The sequence below is a fragment of the Henckelia pumila genome, chromosome 2, assembly GCF_033568475.1.
Source record: "Henckelia pumila isolate YLH828 chromosome 2, ASM3356847v2, whole genome shotgun sequence".
In the NCBI taxonomy this organism is placed as follows: Eukaryota; Viridiplantae; Streptophyta; class Magnoliopsida; order Lamiales; family Gesneriaceae; genus Henckelia; species Henckelia pumila.
The window spans coordinates 2,354,339-2,371,183 of NC_133121.1; the positions used below are offsets into that span (position 1 = coordinate 2,354,339).

At 34.5% G+C, this 16,845-nt stretch overlaps 2 protein-coding genes across 5 annotated transcripts; both read left to right on the forward strand.

The window, feature by feature from the left end:
- Window positions 1-45: 45 nt before the first annotated feature.
- Window positions 46-3,862, forward strand: LOC140885461 (serine carboxypeptidase-like 17). 2 transcript variants are annotated; one of them, XM_073292438.1, is made up of 14 exons: window positions 46-311; window positions 481-626; window positions 725-801; window positions 908-1,030; window positions 1,162-1,264; window positions 1,349-1,386; window positions 1,497-1,598; window positions 2,363-2,449; window positions 2,529-2,684; window positions 2,791-2,862; window positions 2,952-3,073; window positions 3,140-3,253; window positions 3,499-3,556; window positions 3,649-3,862. In XM_073292438.1, exons 1-14 carry the CDS (start codon window positions 163-165, stop codon window positions 3,730-3,732), a joined length of 1,431 nt encoding a protein of 476 aa, XP_073148539.1. In that variant the 5' UTR covers window positions 46-162; the 3' UTR covers window positions 3,733-3,862. The 2 variants fall into 2 exon arrangements, with proteins under 2 accessions (XP_073148539.1, XP_073148538.1); XM_073292437.1 differs by having other exon boundaries at window positions 2,952-3,253.
- Window positions 3,863-4,710: 848 nt separating this feature from the next.
- LOC140885462 (serine carboxypeptidase-like 1) lies at window positions 4,711-8,125 on the forward strand. 3 transcript variants are annotated; one of them, XM_073292439.1, is made up of 14 exons: window positions 4,711-4,946; window positions 5,027-5,172; window positions 5,570-5,646; window positions 5,736-5,858; window positions 6,010-6,112; window positions 6,204-6,241; window positions 6,321-6,422; window positions 6,586-6,672; window positions 6,754-6,906; window positions 7,006-7,077; window positions 7,181-7,299; window positions 7,534-7,647; window positions 7,745-7,799; window positions 7,886-8,125. In XM_073292439.1, the coding sequence occupies exons 1-14, from the start codon at window positions 4,804-4,806 to the stop codon at window positions 7,985-7,987; spliced, it is 1,434 nt and encodes a 477-aa protein (XP_073148540.1). In that variant the 5' UTR covers window positions 4,711-4,803; the 3' UTR covers window positions 7,988-8,125. The 3 variants fall into 3 exon arrangements, with proteins under 3 accessions (XP_073148540.1, XP_073148541.1, XP_073148542.1); XM_073292440.1 differs by having other exon boundaries at window positions 7,879-8,097; XM_073292441.1 differs by lacking the exons at window positions 7,745-7,799; window positions 7,886-8,125 and having other exon boundaries at window positions 7,155-7,299.
- Window positions 8,126-16,845: the final 8,720 nt, after the last annotated feature.

The window sequence follows — 16,845 nt, forward strand, 5'->3', positions numbered from 1 at the left end:
AAGTATTACTATTACCAACATATCAGATTTAACTATTCAATTTTTTTTATGCAAGTCAGATGATCATGTAAATCTGACTTGCATAAAATGGGGCGCATAAAATAGGGCATCGACACTTTCCAATTATACTGCGAAGCTTGTTTCGCCACCAAGCAAACGGGCATGGCGGAGTGCCTGAGTTTATTAAAACTACGGCGGAATGTTTACGCTCTCTTCCTGTTCATCCTCGCCGCAGCCGCAGCCGACGAGTCGCATATTGTCAAGAGCTTGCCGGGATATCCGGGTACTTTGCCTTTCAAACTCGAAACCGGGTGAGTTTGATCATATTTATTCCGCATTTTATTGTCTGAGTTCGATTTCAAATTTACGTGTTGTTTTAAGGATAATCAACCATTATTGGGACCTTACAAATATTCAATGTACAAATTTTATTGCCATTTCTGAAAATAATTAGAGTAAATATTACTCCCTCAATTTCAGGTATATTAGCTTGGGCGAAAATGGAGAGCGTCAGTTGTTCTATCACTTCGCAGAGTCTGAAGGAGACCCGGATAAGGATCCACTTTTGTTTTGGATCACGGGTGGACCCGGGTGCTCTGGGTTTTCCGCCCTCGTGTACGAAATAGGTAACTGCTCTGGGGCCAAAGCTATGCTACACTGGGTGAAGTGAATTTCACCATGTTCTTTTGGACTTTCCTTTATCAAGTGACATTGTAATTTGCAGGTCCCTTGGCTTTTGATTTTTCAACTTTTAATGGAAGCTTACCCGATTTAGTACTGAGTCCATATTCATGGACAAAGGTTTAAACATCTAATAGTACCCTTCATGCATCAGTGTTCTTGCTTCAAATCTCTGTGTTTTAGTCACTCTGTGATAGCCATATGCTGTTACATGACATGGTTTCAGATCGCCAGCATTATATTCATTGACGCCCCCGTCGGAACCGGATTCTCCTATATAAATACCTCGCAAGTTTACACTTCCTCTGACACCAAATCAACTTCCGATTATGACATGTTTTTGAGGAAGGTGAACTTAATGTTGCTTAGGCCATGACCATCCATGCTATTGTTTCTTGGATAAAGTATTTAAGGGAGATGCTCATTTGGTTTTTTATTGTGAAATCATTATTGATTTGACGCTAAGATGAAAAATTACAGTGGTTGTTGAATCACCCTTCGTTTGTCAAAAATCGCCTTTATGTTGGTGGTGACTCTTATGGAGGCAAAATGGTGCCCATGGTTGCTTTAGAAATAGTAAAAGGTATGATTCCACTTTTGAAAATTGATAATTTGATTGAATTTAATTTGATTTTCTTTCCTGATTCAAGTTATGTTGATACTGTAGGAAATGAAGCAGGACTTCAGCCTAGAATTCGCCTCAAAGTAAATGATATCCATGGAACTTTTCTTTGATGATAATTGATAGGCTTGTTTTCTTTAAGGAATTCTTAAGGTTGAATTGGCATATTAACGACCAAAGAAAATTGAACCAGGGATATCTTACTGGAAATTCGCCAATAAGTACAGAACAGACGCTTAATGAAAGGATTCCTTATGCTCATCGAATGGCACTCATATCAGATGAATATTATGAGGTAGTTTCATATCCCAACTTCTCTATCATCTAGATAGCTCTCAATATGAAAATTTGAAGGGAGGGAGGTGAAAATTGTGATCATTTGACGACCGTGTTCAAAGGACATCCCGGACAATATTGAATGTACACAAAATATAAATGATTTTATCAGAACTGGCTTATTCTCACGTGTCCGTGATTGAACATTCTACTGTCATCATCGCTGGCCAAGGATGTAATTGTTCAACTTGTGGGCTAAGGACTAAATAATAAATATACAAGATTAAACTGTTGAGCATGTAGAAACCACTCTAGTGTACAAATATTGGCTACAGTTAAGCATGGATCACCTCTAGAATCCGGCCCTGATGCTACGATTCTGGTCTGATTCTGGTCTGCTTTGCTCCACTCAGAGCATGTTTATCTGGTCTAATGTAGTTTATGTAAGGTCAGGACACGTCGATCATGAAAGTAAAATTTGAGTTATCGATATCAATGTAGGCTAAAAAAACTTAGATACACCGCTTTATATTCGATGATCACATGTAGTTATGGTGATTGGATCAATTTTAGGTTATTCTGCATTCTGACAAGATTTGTTGGCTCGAGAACATTATAAAGACTTGATTGACAAATGGTAAAACCTTCATTCAATCTCCAAATGATGTTGCAATAATCTTTGAAGAGGTTGTAAAATGTTTTAGAAAAAACCTTGGCTAAGTAACCCTCAACTGCCAAGTTCATTGGATAAATTAACGTCAAGGGTAACTAGGCAATTTTCAGCGAGCAAGGAGAAGCTGCAAAGGGGAATACGTAAATCCGGACCCAAATAATTATGAATGCCTTCATGTTCTTCAACTCATCGAAGAGGTGAAGATTACACTTTCTTTTGATTTATTATTTTATGCAAATTAGCAGCCCTTACTACAATTCAATTGTCTTGTTGCAGTGCACTAACAATATAAATGATAAGCATATTTTGGTACCAAAGTGTACACTCCCACCTCCAAAAGACGATGATTTTACACAGAGGCGAATGATCATAGAAAACGATCCCATTGACTTCCTTCTCATGTCCAAACAAGAGGACGCATATTGGTGCCTTGTAAAATCATCGCTTCTTATTACTAGATCACATATATAGCTATCCAATTTCCCCTTAAAACCTTCTGATATGAATTTCCCGAGTGTAAAAAAAATCTCAATTGCAGCTTAACAATCATGTGACATCTTATGTCTGGGCAAATGATCCGTCCGTACAAGAAGCTCTTTATGTGAGAAAGGTACATACGTGCATGCTTTGGAAAACATGAAGAATTATCTGCTCTTGTATAGATTATTAACATAAATTTGAATGTGAATGAATGACCAGGGAACAATTAAAGATGATTGGAAAAGATGTAATAAGAGCTTATTGTATGAACGTGATGTAGAAAGTGTACTCCCACACCATCAACTTCTACTCCATAAAGGATACGAAGCTTTGGTCTATAGGTACTTAACCGTCCCACATTTTCTATGTTGTTGGACTGTTTGTAACTACGTGTTTCTCGTTTCCAGTGGAGATCACGACATGGTGGTGCCCTACACGAGTACTGTAAAATGGATCCGAGGTCTCAATCTAACCATTGAAGACGAATGGAGGCCTTGGACCGTAGATGGCCAAGTTGCCGGGTGGGTTTTCGATCCTGATCTGTCCCACATATTCTTTAGTAAACAGTTCTTGAAATTTAAATAGTTACAATGACAGCGTACACTTGATAAGTGGTTCATATATGTTATAATAACACCCTTTGAGGCTTGGTCAACTGCATGTATGTTTACACCCACAGCCTTCACTGGCGTCGTTTTAATGATTCGAAGATTGTGAAATATGTAGTCTGTAGATTTAATTTGATCCTGTGATTTTACCCTCATAGATACACAGAGAAATACAAGAAGAATGATCTGGCCTATCTCACCTTTGCCACTGTGAAGGCAAGAAAAGTTTGACTTCACTCATTTTAGGTGAGTACGCACGCGGAGGGGGTAAAAATGTAATTTGACGCTGTTCGTATCGTCCTATGCAGGGCGCAGGTCATACAGCTCCAGGATACATGCCGGAACAATGTTTTGCCATGGCAAAGAGATGGTTCTCTTTGTTCCCACTGTAGAGAAATGAGGCTTTCCCTTTTTCCATTGCTCCCTAACTCATATTGTGATTTATTGTTGTCGTTTCATTGAAATCGTTGTTGAGTTCAATAAATATAATAGATGGATTTGCCAAAATCTTTGTGAAATTTCAAATAATATATATATATATATATATATATATATATATATATTTTGGAAGAGAGGTTGAAGTTAATTATGCACTAAAAGTTCTATTTTTTGTTATATTTCTTGTTTTGGTAAGATATTTTAAAAATTACGAAAATTCAGAAATCATATTATAACCAAAGTCAATTTGTCTTGCAAACTCTGTATTTTTATATAAAAAAATTTCTAACTAATTATATTTGAATAATTATAAAATAACTAAGTTAACTAGTTAAATTATTTGAATACATAAAATACAAGAATAAAAAGCGTTGGTGCAATAATAAGACTATATAAGAGTGAGGGAGGGTCGATACTACACATTCACGAAATCAAACAATAATATGATTATATTTTATTAAATTATCTTAACTATGTTTGTATTTTTAGACAAAAATAAATAAATATTAATTTATAATATTGACACGTCTATAGATTTATATAAAAGTTTTTCAAAATTTATTATCTTATTAATTTAGTAAATTGAAATTGAGAAAACAAAGTATTTTGAATATGTTATTAATTGATAGTGTATTAATTACAGAAATTTTACCATATAATTTTTTCAGATGGTCAATATTTCGGTTGCATTAAATATAAAAAAAATTAGGAATGATAGATTTTACGTAAAATCCAAAAAAAAAATCTAAAGGCATTTGTTTTACAAATAGTTTTAAGGAAACACAAATATTTTTACAAATTCGTCTCATGATTTAATTTAATAAGAAAATCTTCGATCCCATTAATAAAAATATATATATTTTTGTCACAAAATATTATATCACGATGTTAAACCGTTATATTTACTCAAACAAACAAAAGAGTTGCTCAAATTGACAGTACCGGAGACCAACGATCCTACAGAAAAAAGATAACTCGATTATTTGTTTTGGACACCAAGATTTGTCTCACTTTCCAGTTGATCCATGGCGCAGCAGCTCAAATTTTCCGCCATTAAAACAAAATTGCTGCTCCTTCACATCATTTCCGCCGCCGCAGCTTCGCCGTTCCACGTGGTGGAGACTCTGCCGGGTTACCAAGATACTCTGCCTTTCAAACTCGAAACCGGGTGGGCTTTCATTTTACCCTGTATATTTTTTGTACGTGTAATACAATGTTGAATTTTGGGGACGTGGGATTGGTGAGCAGGTATATAGGGGTGGGAGAAGACGAAGATGTGCAGCTATTTTACTACTTCGTTGAGTCCGAAAGGGACCCGGAAAAGGACCCGCTTTTGTTTTGGATCAATGGCGGACCCGGTTGCTCTGGGTTTTCTGCTCTTGTTTATGAAATCGGTACGTTTCCCTTTTACGTTGAAATTGTAAGCAGTCCGCTGGTAATCGCTATTGTGTTTCTTGGTCTCAGTCACAATATATTAAATCAAGGCTTTGAAAGCATTGAAACTACAAAGTATAAAGTCCTAAAGTAGTGCCCCCATAATTCTAATGAATTGAAAGTGTTTAAACCGTTTCTCAATCAAAATAAATTTATTCATTCAAATTTTAAGGGGAAACAACTTAATTTTTCTTAGAAAACTACTCGTTATATCTTCTGCGATTTGTCTTCATTTGCACTATCATGATCTAGAAAGGCTAAAGGTGCAAGATTTGAAGCTAATTCTTGAAATCTGTTTAATCTTTCTATGATGTTTGTTAGCATTCGCAATTTGTTCACAGACATGTGTATGTGTAGGTCCATTGAATTTTGATCTTTCAAGCTTTGATGGAAGCCTTCCATCTTTCATCTTAAATCAATATTCATGGACAAAGGTTCAAACATCAACGAACACGTATATTTGAACTTGTGAAGTGCAAGCATCAAGGAACCGATTAATGGAACATATATTTTTTTTTCTCAGATTGCGAGCGTTATATTCATAGACGCCCCTGTCGGAACTGGATTTTCTTATGCGAATACATCTAGAGGTTACTATGCCTCTGATACAAAATCATCCTCCGATAATTACATGTTTTTGAGGAAGGTAAACTTGTGTTATTATTATCCATGTCCCATGTTATTGTTTTCTTGTTGAAACTGATGGCAATGTAATGAACTGCACTTTTTTTAAAAAAATTTGAACTTTGCTTTGTTATTTTATGTTTTGGAAGCTAATACCATTATGAAAATTGCAGTGGTTGTTAAATCATCCTTCGTTTTTTAAAAATCGCCTCTATGTTGCTGGTGACTCTTATGGAGGCAAAATTGTGCCCATGGTTGCTTTTGAAATAGCAGAAGGTAGAGTGCATATATGTGCTAACAAACATTTAGTAACTATTGATTTGATTGAATTTAATTTTTATTTCTCAAAATGGGAGCTCATATATAGGGAACAAAGCTGGGCTTCAGCCACGGATGAACCTCCAAGTATACTACATCCTGATGACAATATTTTGGCCTTGGCTACCAAGCTTATTCGAGGTTAACGAGTTGCGATTTTGAGCAGGGATACTTGATTGGAAATTCAATGACAGATGCAAACAAGGATTCTAGTGAAACAGTTGATTATGCTCACCGAATGGCACTCATATCAGACGAATACTATGAGGTAGTTTCCGCATCCTCTTTCTTCAGGAGCTATATTTCAGGATGAGTAGTTCAATATTGATGGAGAAATTTCAAAAGGGTATCATAATTTATTTACTATATCTATCTTTTTATTGGCTTCATAATCAAATGTTACCAACATAACAGTGGTGACTAACTTACAGTTAGCAAAGAGTAGCTGCAATGGTGAATATGTAAATCCAGATCCAAGTAATATACAATGCACTTATGCTCTTCGACTCATCAAAGACGTAAAAATAACATCTCTTCTAGTTCTTCTGTACTTTGAAGGTTTACTTCACTTTTAATTTTTACTATGTCATCTGGTGCAGTGTACAAAAAATCTCTTCAGGGACCATATTTTGGAACCGAATTGTGAATTCAGTTCTCATAGACCTGATGATACTAATTGGTGGCTGCCAACTATAGAAGACATTCCCGATAAATTCCTCTTTTTATCCAAACAAGAGGAGCCAGGGTGTCGTGTAATCAATTTTCTTTAGTTTTGTTGTCTACCATCTGATTAGTCCATCACATCCCATGAATTTGATCTTTTCGTATGGCCAAAATCTTCTTGGTTGCAGTACAAAAATTATTGGCCCTCTTACATATGGGCGAGAGACGAATCTGTACAAGAAGCGCTTCACATCAGAAAGGTTCATATGTAGAAATATGTTTTGGATTCAAAATGAAAATGCAATATCTATTCTTGAAATATGAAAATAAATAACAGAGTATAGACTTTATATCAACGATCAGGGAACAACGGAAGAATGGATTAGATGTAATAAAAGCTTATCCTATGAATTTGATGTTGAAAGCGTCATGAAGTATCATAAACTTCTCCATGAGAAAGGCTATCAAATTTTGGCATACAGGCAAGTCTGTTTTGCTTTCTTACCTGACATGGAAGAAATCGCGGCGGCCATATAATTTAGTATGAAAAAATGTTTTCTATGATAGGCTAATTTCGTTTTAGGATTGAGTTTGTTGTTAAGTTTGAATCTTAACACAGCTTAAACTATGCCCATCTATACAAGAAGTAACCTTAATTTCCAACCTCCTGAAATTGAATCTAACATATGAATGATGCATTTCTCTCTTATTTCCAGCGGCGATCATGACTTTGTGTTGCCATACTTGAGAACTTTAAAATGGATACACAGTCTCAATCTTACCATCGACGATGAATGGAGGCCTTGGACCGTTGATGGCCAAGTTGCGGGGTTCGGCTTATAATGCTCAATCTTGTCTGACATCAAATTCTTTAGCATCATAACGTATCTGATTCAAAACTACTTTGTTTTGTCATTCATCTTTTAGATACACAGAGAAACACGGGAAAGGTGGGGCCTATATCACATTTGCTACCGTAAAGGTTACCTTTCGACTCTATACTTTTGAGGATCGACGCCTGAAAGCGTAATAAAAAGATAATAGTGTTATATGTTTTGTAGGGTGCAGGTCATACAGCTCCAGAATACAAGCGTAAAGAATGTCTTGCCATGGTATCTAGATGGCTATCCACGTTCCCATTGTAGAGTGAACCAAATTGTAATTTTATAAATCATGATCAGTTCAAGTGTACGATTAAGTATTCAAATAAAACAAATGATTCAATCAGCTGAATTAATAAGCTTTGTGAAATAGTTCATGAAAAAAAATTGTAAAAAAAAGGAATTGGAGAACGATTTGGTATATGGAATAAATGTTGAAACTATTCTAATTATTAGGAATAAAAATTATTAGATTCTGATATAGTTGCTTAAATTGTAAATTAATAGTTTTTGAAAGAAAAATATTTATGTCCTTTGACCATTGTTGTGAAATTTTCTTGCACATAAGTAGATAATCTCTTGAAGAATTAGAGTAAATGTTAATTTTGATGCCACAATATATTAAACAATAATCCAAAAACCTGGCCTTTTCCAATTCTTTGCCGTATAAACTCAAATATCCACAGAAACATACACCTCATTGATCAAAACCAAGTCACCTTTTATATAACATAGCCAGTGTCTTTTTTTTTTTTTTTTTTTTTTTTTTTTTAACTTACATAACAAATTCTTTCACGCCATTTCTCGATTTTTACGAACAAATCTTTAATTTGGCTTCGAAACATGGTTACAATCAACAAGAATAGGCAAAATAAGCCCCCGACCATTGTGGAAAAAGCAAAACACTTCTACATGGACACCTTGTGCATCTGCGCTAGGCTAGAAAATGGAGGCATTGTAAACCATACTATTCCTCAAACGTCGCCGATGACACAAAACTGAATGGTCAGTCCATCGAAATCACATGGTCACGATGACGATCAAGGTCTCCAGGAGCTCATCCGGGACCGTTTCTTCTAAAAAAGGTGGTGGCACGAGGGTGGAAGTCGATTCAGAAATAATTGAAAGATGGATAAATAATATGACAAAAAAACGTGAGATAGATAAAATAATTTATAGGTAGATTAGTTACTATAACTTCAAACACACCCTAAGAAATATTTATGTTTTTGGATGTAAAATTGTCTGATCAAACTTGTTGAAATATTTTATGATCTTTGTTTGATGGGTGTTAATATCTATATTTTAGTTCTAATTTTATATATATAATACTTTGTGTGCGTGAATTTTTTCCCACACGAATACACGATATTGAAATCTAACGATTGTAAAAATAAAAAAATACATATATTTTTCATGTTATCCAATAAATTACATCATTTTAAAAATAACGTGATTTTTTTTATATATAGATATTGGATCAAAGCAATGGATCATCCACTTCAAAAGCATAACCAATTGTTTTTTTTAAAAAAAATTATAACATATTGTTGTATTATTTTATGACATTAACATTTGTTTTATGGGTAAATTATTAAAAAATCCTCAAACCTAAACATTTCTTTCTCTTAACTCTCTTGTAGTAGTCCGCCTCCATTTTTACAAGATTAAATGATTGGACATGTTTAAGAATTTATTAAGGGATTTAAATTGGATTTAGTCAAATAAAATTAGAATTTGAACTCGGGTGAGTTCGGAGCTTCTGTTCCTGGAACGGAGCGTCTGAACCCTATGATAGGTGTCCTTTGAGGTGTCAAGTTGGACTCGACACGTGGAAGAGATCGGAGCGTCCGATGTAAAGATCGGAACATCCGATCTGCTGTCGAGCCAGATGTCCAAAAGATTCAACCACGTGGCTTGCATGAAGCGATAGGAAGATCTGATCTTTCTGTGATGCGTTCAAAAATTTTCGCATCAAATAAATTACCTCAAACCGATAATCAATGAACTAATTTTTTCAATAAACCGAGTCGAATGATCCCAAAATATAACATGTGAGATGGCTCGCCCGAAGGCAAAGCTACTCCGATGCTCAAGTCAGTAGATGATTCAATAGAAAATGTATGGAACTTGCAAGAGATAGAAAATATGATAAAGACGTGTGAAAGACATATGTGAGATGTGCAAGAAAAAAGTTAAAATCATCATACCTTAATAAGGGTTAGAGACCCCCTATTTATAGAAAGAGAGTCTCAATCCATATATAATTTTATTGTATAAGTCTACTAGATTTATGTATATTCATACAATATTATGATATATCTCTAAAATATAAATAAAGATATGATAGAATTTTTATCATATCATCACCATCTATAAATATAAAGTTCAAGAATCAGATTTCACACCAAATCCAAGTGATTCTCTCTCGTTTCTTGAGTGATTTTGGGTATTCTAGCCTTTTCCAGTGTACGATGGGGTCTTGATGAGGCGTCCGGAGGTCGTAGCGAGGTTTTGACCAAGTTCTGGGGCTTTCGACAGCAAAAGGCTGACGACAAATGGAGATATACTCGATATTCTATAAATAGTTTGGGAATATCTATTAGCTTAGTTATGAATTTTAGAAATGAGTTAGTGATATAGCAATCTTGTGATTATAGGTTTGGACAGTAGAGCAGACTTTGACTTACCTGTAGGTAATTGATCGAGCAAATACTACCACTGAAAATCAACTTATATATATATATATATATATATATATATATATATCTATTAAGCTCGAATATATCGCAAGTGCACGAGTCAAGTAATAATATCGTGTACATGAGTACGAGTATCGTCCCACATAGATTGATTTAAGACAAAATTACTCAAGTATTATACTTTAGTTAATAAAGATGAGATGAGAATAAATTAATAAGCCAACATAAATGAATGAAACAAAAATAAATTAAACTCAGAAAATAAATAAACAATTGTTAGGATCTCGGTTCACCTACCTTTTTTCTTCTCTAAAGATTAAAATTCAGTTATCAAGTCATGCTTTTGACGGAATTCCCTAATCTATCAATATACTATGTCGAGCTATATTAATCTAATTAACAAATTGCAATAACCAAGTGTTCTTGTGTTATTTAACAATTGCAATTGCATTAACGATTTGTAGAATCCTCTAGCTTTCGACCTATTGGACTATGACTATCAACATGTATCCAATCGCATATGTCTATGCAAGTTGTAGATCCATGGAATATATTACCCTATCATGTCATAAAATCTTCTTTCGATATCAATTATAACAAATAAAATAATTCGAAAGTTGATCAATCTCCAAAGTTGCAATCAACACAATAATATAATAAAAAATGCATAAAAACCAAATTCAATCTTCAAGTAGATATCAAAACATAGTTTTGGGGGTAGGATCCCCTAAATCCCAACAAATAAAAATAATCTAAGAAGAAAAGAAGAAAATCGCTTCTATTTGGTTGTTGTTCTTCCTTGAGTTCTTCACTTTTTTCACCCTCTTGATGGTCGCCGCTTTTTCTCTACGTGTTCTTCTATGTGGAATCCTTAAAACGTCAGATTTTTATCTATTTATAATGCCAAAGAGTCTTTTCATGTCAAACACCCGAAAAAATAAAATTTCCATAATCGCGGGAGCGCTCGGGTGGTAAAAAATGATGACCCCAGCTCTAGAGTGCACTGCCTCGAGTTCCAAATCTTTCACAGGCGCGCCCGAGGGGTAAAAAATGACGGCTCGGGCGCGCCCTATTTTGCCCTAGCGCGCAACATTTTTGAAAAATTTATAACTTGAGTTTTAACCGTCGGATCAAACTGAAATTTTGACAATAGCTTTAAAACATCCTAAATACAATCTGGACGGAGGAGATTGGATTTGGATCACTCTAAAGTCAAAAATAAATTTTGGACCATTAATGCTTCGTGATTCCTACTTGTGTCACTTCTCCGTGCTCAAACTCTTCCTTTTCTCCATCTTTTGCCTACAACCAACTAAAAATCATGAGACCTGATCCGAATGAAACAAATATTGAATAACGAAGCATGAATGTCCTTAACAACACGAAATCATGCAAAATAATGCAATACAACATGTAAAAAAGACACCTATTAGTAATTTGAGGTACGAAAATACTGTTCAAGATATTCCGACTGAGTATGCATGTATTATGTGGTTGCATGATTTATATGATTTTATTTGTATATGCATGTCATGATAGTATGTTGCATACATTGGCATATTGATAATGTATCTTTGAGATATCATGTGGTAGGGCGCTCATCATACGAGTACTGGATGGTTGGATACGTATACTTGTGTCAGGTCACCGTTATTGTAACACCCGGTATTTTAATACGTAAATTCGCATGCATAATTAGGAAATTTATTTATTTAAAATTTTAGATTTATGGGTTAAATTATGATGAGAATTATTGGTGCATGTTTTAAGATTTATTTTCAAGCATTTAACCCATAATTTGAGATTTTTATGATTTTTAGTATTTAAATTGTTTTGATCGCGTAGACGGGACCGTGGACGGACGAGATACCAACTTTTGAGCCAAAAATATTTTTATGAGTTTATGAGCCTTAAAATAATATTTTTAAATTATTTTATCAAGAAAATTTTAGTATTTAATTATATATTTATTTAAGATTGTATTTTTGACCAAAATAATTCATTTTAATGGCTTTTATTAATCTTTTAAAATTATTTAATTTAATATTTCGGGAATTATTTTTATTAATCAGATTATTAGGTGTTTGGAATCTTTTAGTTAAATATATTATCTTCTTAATTATTTTATATTATATATTATACTAATTAATACCTATACTATTCAATATTTAAATCTCAAAAACCCACCCCACCACCCACTACAAATTATTCATCCGACAAACCCATCTTCTCCAACTCCTCCCTCACGTTCCTTCATCAAAACTCCATAGCCGATCCAAACGAGCTCCATTTTTTTTAGATCTCGGTCAATCCGTCGTCCCGGAATCGTCTTCTACGCCTACTTCTCTTCAACCTACGGTGCAAGGCATGATTTTCCTTCTTTTTTTTTTTAAACACCATATCAGTATGTATTATGTAGGTGAAGTGTATGCATCAAAACTTTTCTTTATTTTTCAGAAAATGGTTTGGCTTTGTTGTTTGCACCATGTTCATGTATTTCTTCCATCTATACTCACGTTTCTTCATCCATGGTGCGCCCAGCTGCTGGTCGGGGGTCCCTAGGTCGAGAGAGGGTGGTCTGGACTCGTGGGGCTCAAGTGGTTCGAGCCAAACGATCCCAGGAAGCAAGCTAGGCTCGATCGGGTGTCGAGGTTGCGCAGATTAGGGTTCAGAGGAAGGGGCGATCGGTTATGGTGTCCAGGCTGCATGGGGTTGGGGCTGGTGCAGGTTAGGACCGCCCAGACGTGGGCCACATCTGAGCGGTGGAGCTCCGGCCAGGGCGGCCGGAGCTGGGCGGCAGCAGCCCTTGAAGGGCTGCTGCTCGCGGCGGGCAGCGTGGGAAAGGGGGGGTTCGGGTTTTAGGGTTAGGGTGATCCGAGTCGGGTTGTTGGGTCTGGGTTGGGTCTGGAAAGTCATGGGTTGTGTTAGTTGGGTCCGGGTCCGGGTTAAGTTAGTCGGGCTCGGGTATTTTATTTTTAAGTTAATTATTAAGTTAAAGTGTTTTAATTGGGCTAATTAGATTAATTAAATTAATAGGCTACATTTAAGTTTATTAATGGGCTTGAATAATTATTTTAAGTTAGTCCACTAATTTTTATGGGCTTTTGAGTTCATGGAAATTAATGGGCCAGTCTTTGGGCTTTGGGGCCCATTGGGTCAGATTAATTATTTAATGGGTTTAAGAAAATTAATTGGACTTAGAATAATTAATTGGGCTTACATATAATTATTTGGGCTAAAAGTTTAAGTTATTGGGCTTAAGTATGTTAATGGGCCAGTCTCAGTGTTAATGGGCCAGAATTTAAGAAAAATGGGCTTGAGTGTTAGGGCCAGCAGTTCAGCACAACCCATGAAAAATTGCATGTGTCCTGAATATATAATTAATTATTTTTATGCATGGAAGTTATTTTTAATATTTATATATTAGTATGACATTAAATTAAATATATATGAAGGACACACATTTTTTATTTAAGTACATGCATTCATGAAATAATTTTATGGCATGATTTAATGTTTAAGGTTGAGCAAAAAAAATAATTTTTATGTTGGAAGTTGAAGTAGTGTGACAATTCAAGGGGGACTTGTCCCCATATGTGAACTATTGAAGGGCGGTACGCTAGTTTACTGCCAATTTAAGAGGTGATTCGTCACCGCCACGTACGTTGGTTTACCACGCTGATTAGTATTTAATGTATGTATTTAAGGTTACACTATGGATACAACCATGCGATGTTAGAAAATGTTATGCTCAACAATGTTTAAGTATGTATTATATGATTATATTTAAGATTTAATTTAAGCAAGATTTTAAGTTATGATTCATAATTTTTAAGCATGCTCATTCATGTATATGTTATATATTAGTATTCCAGTGTTTTAAATTATTTTAAACCCTTTTTATGTTAGCATGTTGGGCCTCTAGGCTCACTACACTTATATGGTGCAGGCGAGTACGTAGAGGAAGATGTAGTACCTACCGGTGGTGAGGACGTATGAGCGGACATGCAATGATCCCCCGTGACCGCCGGCTGAGTCTTTATAGATATTTTAAGAATTTTAAACTTTGTTTCTTATTTATTTCTTTTAAGTCTTTTCAGTGACAAATCTTAATACTATTTTTATTAGATAATTTTTATTGCATGCAAACTTTTAAGTGGATTGTTTGACAGTATTTTATTTAAGTTTGACTCAGTTATTTAAGTAAGAATGTTGCATTTTATTTATGTTATTTTAAAACTGTTTATTTTGTGCATATATGTATGGGCATGTATGTACATCTATTTTACTTATTATTATTTTTAAAAAAAAAAATTTCCGCAATAGTATTTTAGAATGTTTGGGTCGTTTCAGTTATGGTTGGACACTTGGACTCACGCCTGGTCACCATTATCCAATTGGGTATAGGAGCCACCTTTTGATGCGACGGTGCAACGTGCTATATACCCAAGGTCCGGTCTGTGAGCTTGATTATCTTGCCTCTCGTGTCTTGGTATCCAGATCACTTGCATTCATGCACATATAATATTTGTATACTCATACTCTCGTGATGATCATTTTATGTTCACGTTCTCGTATTGTTTTGGACATCTTATTCCACGGGACTGGTATTAGGCTTGATGGAGCAGGAGGCTCGAGGAGACCATAGCTGCAAGTTGGAAGGGATTGTGGAGATGGGATGAGAGTTTAGTACTTGTTCAATTTAAGTTGTTGATATGTCATCTTCGATATGGTTGTATAACTTCAGTATTTATAGATTCATCTTCTTGGAATTGTATCTTTTTTATGGTTATGGTTTCGGCTGCATAAATTTCAGATTATTGTTTAATTACGTTAAATGCATGCTTAAACTTTTGTTTAGTAAGTGATCACGGTGTGGGTCACTACATTCCTACACCTAATTTGCTTCGTTTCCTGATAAGATTCTTTGATGACATGAATAGCAAACACGATTATAATGAATCGCACCCTCAATTCAATAACAAAAAAATCTAACTTGTTGTTCCAATCTTTTGAAACAAGTAAGTTTGGATATCAACCTCTAGTTTAAAACAAAACTAATAACAGATAATCACGAGATAAATAATTGATCTCAACGAAACCTTCATAAAACTTATTTTTGACAATCAACGAAGAAGAACAATCGACAAATGCCACAAAGTTAATAAACTTTGATAATTTTGATTTGAAAACAAAGCAAAGCTTTGGAAAAATCAAACTTATCAAAGTTTAACAACTTTGTGGCATTTGTCGATTGTTCTTCTTCGTGGATTTTCAGAAACAAGTTTTCTAAAGGTTTCGCTGAGATCAATTGTTTATCTTGTGATTATCTATTTCTAGTTTCGTTGCAAACTAAAGGTGAATATCAAAACTTATTTGTTTCAAAGTATTGGGACAAAAATTTAGATCTTTTTATTATTGAATTGAGGGTGCGATTCGTTTATAATCGTATTTGTTTTTCATGTCATCAAGTATCTTATCATTTGGCAGTCAGATCACAGTTCATTTGATCCAAGTAAGTAATATATTTTGTTATTCTTTCTTTGTATTTTCTATTTGTTCTTCGTGAGTCGTTCTTCATATCTTTTGGTATCAGGAACAAAGGTTTTGAGGGAAAAAAAATTCAACATCTTTGATTCTTATCTTCGTACTTCGTTCTTCGTCACTCGTTCTTCGTTCTTCGTCTGAGTTTACTCTTCGTTAAATCTTTGTGTCTTTTCTGTCAATCTTGTCGCCCGAGTTTAGTGTCTTGTGCTACTAGTTATTAAATAAATTTGAATTTTTTTAAAAAAATATTAGAAATTGGTCCAAAAAAAAAGAGTGAAGACTGAAATTGTCAAAAAAGAAAGCAAAATAACTTGTGGCAAATTTCTTGTGTATTGTGAGTCTTTGGGTGCCAAGCTAATTTCAAATTTCATAAGTCAATTAATTATTTGTGCACAATTTACGAGAGTCAATTTGCAAGTGTCTACAAGTTTGAACTTGTAAGTTTGATACACAAAATCACAAAACATAAGCCGTTCTACTTCTATTTGAGTGAAAAAAGAGTGTTTGAGTGATTTTATTTGGAGTGACTTGTGAGATTTTGGGTGATGATATTTTTATTACTAATTTTTTTCTTGCAGGTACAATGTTTTATAAAAATTCTAATAAAAAAGTAGGAGATGGTTTGAATCTATATTTTTCTATGGTTCAAATGGAAGAGTTGACCAAGATGATGAGAAAGGTGGTTATGGATGGGTTCAAGTCAATACATGAAAAGGTGAGTAAGTTGGAAGATGAATATAACGTTAGTGGAGATGATGAAAGTTGTAGTGAGAATTTGAGGAGAGAAATAAGATATTATGTGTTGGATAAGAATAGAAGAGAGAGAAAAGTTGATGGACATAGAGATGCGTTTAGACATGATGATGATTTTCATGGAGAGATTATGTGGGTAGATATA